The sequence below is a fragment of the Pseudochaenichthys georgianus genome, chromosome 9 (genome assembly GCF_902827115.2).
Source record: "Pseudochaenichthys georgianus chromosome 9, fPseGeo1.2, whole genome shotgun sequence".
Classification (NCBI taxonomy): Eukaryota; Metazoa; Chordata; class Actinopteri; order Perciformes; family Channichthyidae; genus Pseudochaenichthys; species Pseudochaenichthys georgianus.
The window spans coordinates 30,926,772-30,936,118 of NC_047511.1; the positions used below are offsets into that span (position 1 = coordinate 30,926,772).

At 41.3% G+C, this 9,347-nt stretch overlaps 1 protein-coding gene across 2 annotated transcripts in view; it reads left to right on the top strand.

Annotated features, from left to right (window-relative positions):
- The window catches only part of mfsd3 (major facilitator superfamily domain containing 3), a 40,138-nt gene extending 31,002 nt beyond the window's left edge, over nucleotides 1-9,136 (top strand). For both annotated transcript variants that reach the window (XM_034091754.2, XM_034091756.2), the window contains exons 5-6: nucleotides 5,015-5,124; nucleotides 7,545-9,136. In XM_034091754.2, the coding sequence (XP_033947645.1) occupies nucleotides 5,015-5,124; nucleotides 7,545-7,751 (317 nt within the window). In that variant the 3' untranslated portion in view covers nucleotides 7,752-9,136. The remainder of the gene's footprint in view (nucleotides 1-5,014; nucleotides 5,125-7,544) is intronic.
- Nucleotides 9,137-9,347: the final 211 nt, after the last annotated feature.

Genomic DNA, 9,347 nt, shown 5'->3' on the forward strand with positions numbered 1-9,347 from the left:
CATCAATGCCCTTGCTGATGGAAGGAGGTTGTCACTCAAAATCTCACTATACATGGCCCCATTCATTCTTTCCTTTACACGGATCAGTCGTCCTGGTCCCTTTGCAGAAAAACAGCCCCAAAGCATGATGTTTCCACCCACATGTTTCACAGTAGGTATGGTGTTCTTTGGATGCAACTCAGCATTCTTTCTCCTCCAAACACGTCTAGTTGAGTTTTTACCAAAAAGTTCTATTTCGGTTTCATCTGACCATATGACATTCTCCCAATCCTCTTCTGGATCATCTAAATCAGGGGTCGGCAACAGGCGGACCGCGGTCCGGATCCGGACCCAGACGCCGACCTATACGGACCCGGAGCTATAATCAATACATTAATAGGGGATTTTTCGGCTCCTCTCGCTTTTTTAACGCTGATTTGGGTGACTTGTGTAATTCGTGGAGAACCGAAGAGTTTTCGTTTTGGGGGTGGGGGGGGGGGGGGGGAGTCCGTCCGTCAGTCTGACTGACGGACAACTTCTCACTTCAAAAAAGAAGAAGAAATCTAGACCGCAAAAATAATTAAACAAGCGAGTACCTGTTTTTCCTGGCCAAGGACAGGTTCCTTGACACAACACGTGCGTAACGTGTCTTCACGTGGTATATGTCTCGTCTGAAAGGAGTGCTGATAGAGAGCACCAGACCTTAAAATATTGCAATACCCATAAGGAGCCGTACACATGCCGCAGTGTTTGCGTGGCTGTGTCTTTAGTTGGAAGCACAGTGGCGATCTGTTGTTATTAGCATCTGGTTAGCTAGCTATGCTAACGAATTTAAAGTGCTTTTCTACAACCAGGTGGAAGAGAGCTCTCTCCTGAGAGGCTCAAATAACCTCAGCTCAGTGAGGTTAAGGCACACCTTGATATGATCAATATAGTTATTAATGAGACTAAATGAAAAACAGGTATAAAATACTATATGACAGTAACAAAAAAGTTGTTAAAAATAACAAGAATAGAGGAGTGATTTGTAAAATATCCAAAAGGAAAATATGCTTACAGTTCTGTTTCATATGGGTGTTGAGAGATGTATCCATAGATCTCTTAATGTTGCTCTCAAAGTGTACCAGATTGATGCTTTTAACTTCAATATTTAAAAATAAATCTTCCCGGGGGAGCATGCCCCCGGACCCCCCTAGAGGAGGTTAGGTCCCCCCCACTTAAATCATGTTCACATGGATATGATACTAAATACATTTGCACACATCTTGTGTCCATATCTTTCTGTTTTGGTGGTCACGCCACACCGTGCACATGCATGCATACGTGAGTCATGGTGAGATATCTGGATTAAGAGGTTGCTTTTTCTTTGCACAGCATGAAAGAAAGGCCAAATGAATGGGCTGTGATTTTAGTTTTTTTTAAGCAGAGGTTGAGTTCAATAATTTGTACGACCCTCGGAGGATGTTGTAAAAATTGAAAGGAAAAAGGTTCCCCACCCCTGCTGTAAATAATAATAAAAACCCTTGATTTTTAACTTAACATCTCTGTCTCCTATTGATCTGAGTATATTATAAAGAATAGCCAGTTAATTGAAGCATTATAGCACAGGTCTTTGTCAGATGGTATATTACGCTGTTTTTTTTCTGCTTCGAATAGTTCTCTCTTTTTTCACCATACCTGTGTTTGCATCACTGTAACCAATGAGCACCTGCATGTGTATGAGAATAGCCCTGACTCCATGTCGGCCCAGATTTACAAACTCCTGGCAGGACAAGCTCCAGCTCAATTCTTACACTGAATTTAAACAAAGTGAGTGAGGGACTGCAATATAAGAGGGAAAGAAAGAGAAACTTTAAAACTGTTCAATTGTTATGATGTGTAAAGACTGATATTGTTCTATAATCGTCTGAAACTGTTAAGTCATGATGTGAAACGGTTAACAAAGAAAAAGGGACTCTCAAGCTGCTGCCACACTTTATTTTATTTATCTAAAATTAAGCACTTTTAAGATGCACATATTTTCAAAAGCTATTTTATTTATTTTCTCTATTTTATTTTTAAATGCAGCCCGAGAGGAACATTACACATATCCACAGTATTTACTGTATATCTGTGTAGTTCAATGTTAATTGACAATAAATATTGTTGTTTTTGAATTGTACTTTATTTGATTGGCAGTCAGTTGTTGATTACATGCAGACGTTGATAAAGCTACAGGTCACTTCAATATATATCACACTAATTCATGAAGCAAGTTAGACATTTTGATGTTCCGGACCTTTGCATGGGGAGATTTTCTCTAACTGGACCTCGTTGAATTTTAGTTGAAGACCCCTGATCTAAATGCTCTCTAGCAAACTTCAGACGGGCCTGGACATGTACTGGCTTAAGCAGGGGGACACGTCTGGCACTGCAGGATTTGAGTCCCTGGCGGCGTAGTGTGTTACTGATGGTAGCCTTAGTTACTTTGGTCCCAGCTCTCTGCAGGTCATTGACTAGGTCCCCCCGTGTGGTTCTGGGATTTTTGCTCACCGTTCTTGTGATCATTTTGACCCCACGGGGTGAGATCTTGCGTGGAGCCCCAGATCGAGGGAGATTATCAGTGGTCTTGTATGTCTTCCATTTTCTAATAATTGCTCCCACAGTTGATTTATTCACACCAAGCTGCTTACCTATTGCAGATTCAGTCTTCCCAGCCTGGTGCAGGTCTACAATTGTGTTTCTGGTGTCCTTTGACAGCTCTTTGGTCTTGGCCATAGTGGAGTTTGGAGTGTGACTGTTTGAGGTTGTGGACAGGTGTCTTTTATACTGATAACGAGTTCAAACAAGTGCCATTAATACAGTTAACAAGTGGAGGACAGAGGAGGCTCTTAAAGAAGAAGTTACAGGTCTGTGAGAGCCAGAAATCTTGTTTGTTTGTAGGTGACCAAATACTTATTTTACAGAGGAATTTACCAATTAATTCATTACATATCCTACAATGTGATCTCCTGGATTCTTTCCCCCCATTCTGTCTCTCATAGTTGAAGTGTACCTAGGATGAAAATTACAGGCCTCTCTCATCTTTTTAAGTGGGAGAACTTGCACAATTGGTGGCTGACTAAATACTTTTTTGCCCCACTGTATATCCAAGTGTCTAAACACATACACACAATAAAACACACTCTATTACTAAAAAAGAGTGACCCTGTTTGTGTTATAAGCTTCTCCGTGAATAGTGTATCAACACACCACATGTTTATTGAATTCTGTAGAATTACATATTTAAACTTTCCAGATCTTAAATACATACACATGCCTTCCTCATTTGACCCGATAGTTTGTTGAATAAACACATTAACATGCAGGTACATGTACATATTGTATGTACACAGCTTTACGATACAAATGTCATAGTGAATGGATGATAAACACACAATGACTGTGGTCTCTTTATTAGATTAGGTAAAGTTAGATGAACCTTTCTAGTTTTTAAGGACGGTTTTGCACCTCAATCAGTCGTTAACACTACAGTCTTATGTAATGTGGTCGATATAAAATCATTTAAAACATTGCGGTGAGAAAGGGAAACAATGGTCACAACTACACTTTCACACTCGAAATGACAACATAATATGTTCTTTAGCATGTCAACAAAGACATCCCTGTGATATTTACTGCTTTTGTGTTGGGATGTGAAACTGTGTTCAGCCCCTGGATGTTTGTGACATAAGGTGTGTGGTTTCCATTGTTTTAGCTGGCAGGTGTGTCATTTGATATTTGAGTTAGGTAATATCTGTACAGCACAGTTTTACAGTAGATATATACCTTAGATTGAATTACTGATGCCGTTCCTTGTCTGGTGTTTAATTGTGTGAGAGCAATATAAATGGAACATATTTTTAATACATACATTTTTCTTTAGGGTCTACATTTGAATCAAACTGGCCTTAAAGCAGGAATCTTTTTCTTGTTGATCTGCTCACATGTTGTTCAACCTGTGATCAACTTTCATAACGTAAGAGACATGGCATCTGTTAAAGAGGCCCTATTATGCTTTTTAGGGTTTTCCCTTTCCTGTAGTGTGTTGTGTAGGTTTGTGTGCATGTCAATGGTCTGCAAAGGCTAAAATATTTGTAGATTGAAATCAATAGCTGGAGACAGGTTCAAACTCTGCGTCCTTTCCCCTACCTACACACTTAGGAACTGCTTCTTGAGAGTTTGATTGTCGGTTCAGAAAGTTACAGAAATCTATGGACACAGCAACAGAAAGGTTGTGAACCAACTGTATGAGTCGGTTTCTTAGTATAAGTACACCACAGGAGTGATGCAGAGGACATTGATAGACAGGTGCTGTCTCTCTCTCCTTAGAGCCATTGAGTTATTCATTTCTGAATGACACATCTGATTCTGTTACACAGCCAGTCACAAAGCTTTCGGGATTCAGATCGGCGCCATTTATCTCCGTCTGAGTCGTGTGTTCCTCTATCAAGCCTCTCAGCCTGAGAGTTGAGGCCTCTCCCCCCCCCCCCTTTGCTTTAAACCCAGAACAAAGATTTCAGGCAAACTCAACCGAAACAAAAAAAAACACGGAAAAACATTCAGTTTCAGGTTGTTCAATATTACATGATAACCCTCCGCTTCCCACTCTGCAGTGTGATCACTCGCAGCTTCTGTGTGACTCCCACAGTCTTGTGTCGCTGACTGAAGAGTCTTATTCGGTAAAAACTCTGGCGGCTTGGGTGAATAATTCAGTGTTAGCGGCAGCAGAGACAGATAGGCTCTGTGGTTCCTCTGTGTTTCCCCACTAACACCGCTCTGCCACTTCCCCTCAGAGGATACACTACATGTGTTTTGGGGACGAGGGGGGGGAGAACGGAGAGAAGTCTTACCGTTTCTCACTGCTTGTCTGCTTACTTTGACTTCTACATAGAATAGTATAGTGAGAAGTGTAGCAGCGCAGACGACCGTGTATCACTGATAGTTTGTATGCCTTTTTCACTAAAACAGTTGCACTCAAAGATGTTGTTGCTTGATTTTGTGTCCGCTCCTGCAGGTATGGCCGTCCTGAGTATGAGTGTTCAGCACTTCTTGGGCGGCCTCATCACCACGCTCACCTTCACTACCATGATGCATTGCACTCAGAGGGCAGAGGAAAGCATTCAGGTAAGGCAAACTTCATACATTCCTTCCTTTTCTGCTGTTATGTAACACATGATCTCTCTGGTCATGTGTGTTCAATATTAATTGTCCCGTTCTTTTGTGTAATGTCACCCTCTCTGACATTCCCTTCCTTCTGTCTTGCTTTAATTGTACCTTTGTGACATTTCAGCAGGCCATTTCCTTCAGCAGTACCACCCCTCTCGTCCCCTACAGCTGTCAGTTCTCATCATCTGTTGCCACCTGGAAAATCTAAGACCCAGTTTCTATTCATTGCTTTTTCTATTCTTATTATTCTGTCCCTCCTACCACCTCACTTTACGTCTTTGTCATTCGGGAGTCCTTTAAACGCTCTCTGACCTTTTCCTCTCCTCTCTCGCTTTCTTCCTCTTTGACACAACTCCTTTTGTCCCGGTCGTAACTGGGCCACCGTCGCCTGGAGGTAATCGCTGTTTACACAGAGATCACTCAGTCGATCTCTGAAGGTGACAAAATGATCATTTCAATTGCTGTCAAATCACAGGCTGCAGCACAGATATCTGGGTCTGGTTACTGTTCAAATAAATAACAGGAGAGGACCAATCACAACATGAGATGATGAGAACCACGGTTCATTTGAGAGGTTCTCATGACACATATACTGTTTGCTTGTTAGTATGTCAGTGTGAGCATGTGTGTGTGTGTGTGTGTGTGTGTGTGTGTGTGTGTGTGTGTGTGTGTGTGTGTGTGTGTGTGTGTGTGTGTGTGTGTGTGTGTGTGTGTGTGTGTGTGTGTGTGTGTGTGTGTGTGTGTGTGTGTGTGTGTGTGTGTGTGTGTGTGTGTGTGTGTGTGTGTGTGTGTGTGTGTGTGTGTGTGTGTGTGTGTGTGTGTGTGTGTGTGTGCGTGCGTGCGTGCGTGCGTGCGTGCGTGTGCGTGCGTGTGTTATTGAAGGTAGTGCTATCCTGTGACAGAAAGCTGATAGTGTGAGTGCTTGTTAACGATCCCCAGGAGAAAGAAACCCAATCTGTTAAACAAGTTGCTCAGAATAAAGGCACTCCACTTAGCGGTGGTCACTCAGAGCTCTCTACCTCAGCATGCAGACCACAGCAGGCTGAAACTCACCACCAGCTCCTCAACACACACTTGTTCCATTTCATCAGGAAGACACATTCTGTAGGGATGGTCGTGACTGTGGTCTTTAGGGATGTAACGATATATCGAATATCGCGATATCGCGGTAAATAAATGTCTCAATACCGTTGTGAGACTGACTAAATCTACCGCGATTTAAAAAAAAAAAAAGTAAATCATTTTTTTTAAACTTTTATTTAACCAGATGGTCCCATTGAGATCATCGATCTCTTTTTCAAGGGAGACCTGTCCAACATGGCAGCAAGTAGGTTACAACATGAACATAAAACAACAGATAACACAAAAGGACATCGTATTTACAGGGCTACATGTACATACCTAGAGACATTGACAAGTACCAACAGTATATTTATATCTCGCCCTGTCAATAAGCCTCACCTTCTTGGCAAAAACTGTATTGTTTTTGAAGTGGTGGAGAGACAATGCACAGTTTGACCCACTGCTGTTACCCATGGCCAAAGCATATCTCTCTGTCCCAGCAACATCAGTACCAAGCAATAGAGTTTTTTCCACAGCAGGGGATATTGTAAACGCCCAAACATCCCAGCTTCTACCTGGAAATGTGGACATGCTCATATTCCTAAAAGATAACCTTGATGATGCTGAGTGAGTGAGTTAGAGTTGAGTTACTTGAAAATCTAAAGTGAAACTTGATTTATTCTATTGCAGGGTCTGATTATTATATTGTTGACACTTTAAAATACTACTATCCTACCAAAATGCTGTACAAATCAGATTTATTATTTAATAAAGAAAAAAAAAATTATTTTTATTTATTTTTCAATATCGCGATAAATATCGTACCGTGGACTTTATTGTCGATATTATCGTACAGTGAGTTTTTGGTATCGTTACATCCCTAGTGGTCTTATATTATTACTTTTTGATGAACTTAATAATAGTTTTCACTGCAAAGTATCCAGGAAAAGGGGAGCATTTCCATCACACTCTTCCTAGGTGATGGCCAATAATATGTTTTATCTTACAAACAGATACTCGTCTTCGTTTGGCCTCAGTCCATCGTCTCAGGCCATGATCTCACGCTTTCTCTTTCAGGCTTCCAGTCTTTACTTCTTTGTTTTTCTCTTTTTTGCTTGTCTTTGTCTGTTGTTGCTGATAAATCATATTCAAGTTTTACAAAACATGAAGTGATGAGTTGATAAGAGGACTTTCCCATCGACTACTCCCTCCTTACTTACAATGTGCCCTTTTTTCTCTGCTCACTTCCCTCTCCTTCACCTTCTCCTCTTTCTCCCTTGTCTCACTATTCCTCCCTCCTCTCCCCTCTCCATTAGTCGACCCACTACAGTTTCCTGTCCACTTTGGAGGTGCTGGGGAAGCTGATGTTCAGCGCTCTGGCTGGAGGCATGGTGGATTGGTTTGGTTTTCAAGTTGCCTTCCTCTTCTTCCTCACCCTCTCCGCCGGCACAGCCCTGCATGTGTGGACGGCCACCTTCACCGGGGCTCTCAGGGAACATCAGCTCAAAGAGCCTCCCAAGTGAGGTCAGGATCGGGGCGTCTGCAGCGGAAAATGTGCTGACAAAACTCGAGTTTGGAGCGTCAGAGCCCCTGAATCCCAATTAAATATAACACTCATGACTTCAGCAAATTAAATATACGTCTAGAAGATCTTGAATAAGTTGACTTTTTGCCATTTTGAGGGAGAAATCAGCCATGTGGTTAAGTGCTACTGCAGAGTGTGCTTTCTTTGTTTTTTTTTAAATTGCACAGTTGTCATTTCACTGGCAAAACTGGCCTTTTTTTTATTTTGCAATTGAAATGCCTGGAAAAGTCTTAATATTGACAGTAGCGTGAGGACGAGCGCATTGAGTATTACACCTCCTGGACAGAATGAGATTGGTGCATCCGTTGAGTTGATGATTGGCAGTGGAGAATACTGTCCTCAGAGTTGAGAAGTACTTTGGGACACATTATCAAAAGCTGTTTTTTATCATCTGAGCCATTTTAATATTTTAATAAGCCAGCAATAAGAGCTGTAGCCAAAAGCAATATCGCTACTTGTGATGCTTGTTCTATCATACTGTATGAATATGTTAGTTGTTCTCCTGAGTTGTATGGTTTACATTTCAAGATGAATAAATGTCTACTACCTCGTATCAGCGCTGTAGACGCACAGGAGGCAAATGTACAGGAGCTGCCAGTAGAGCTTACACTCTTTTAAGGTGAATCATTTCATTTACTAAGTTACGTAAGCGACAACAGTTAGTTAAAGTAGGTTTGCACTAACGGCAGATTGTTTTATTGTGTGTCTGTTACAAAGGGAATACGAATACATGCAGCTGTAGAATGAGGAGTGTTTGTTCTGTTTAAATAACCTCAAATGTTCTGAGTAAAATCCCTTTCCCTTTGGAATTGTATTGGTCAACCCTGACTGCTTATTTCTTGTAGGAAAACTCAGCCTTACACACTGCATGGTGCCATCTTGTCTTATTTTTTTAAATAAATAATCATCTTAAAAAACTTAAAAAGGCCAATACCACTGGCAAACTGCAGTCACATGTTTATTTAAGTTTTCAAAATGTCCATAATATGTACTCTTAAAAACACTAACTCTTCATGGTACTGTACGCTTTATGTATTATAATTCTCAAGGCTTAAAATGTGTAACACCAGCAAATCGTTTTTTTTCTGTAAGGCCTAAATGTATTCATAGAAAATAAGTCTTAAAATTGATAAATGAGCTGATAGCAAACTGGCAGATAAAGCAGCAATGGGTTGGTTGACATAATCGCAGCAAATATAGCCAAAATAAACCTGCTTTCACCCACATTAATAAAAGGGATGCCATATTACATCACTGCTGGTTTACCCATGTGTTGCCAGGTCTGTCATCAGATTTGCCCAACCAATAAAGCTGCTGAGTGAATCTTACAGTCTGGTGTCTTTTTGTGTCACTTCTGGTATTTCCCTCCAGATTTTTACTACATTTCCGTCCCAAGGGGAGAGGTGCTGTGTGGTCATTGAGGACGATCCCACCTTTGAAAATCCGCCGTGGTTTATACTATAGCGAATCGAACAAAACCCTGGCTTTCCGCAGCGCACTGGCTGAGGGCTACAGGAGTGAATAGGGCCCGTGT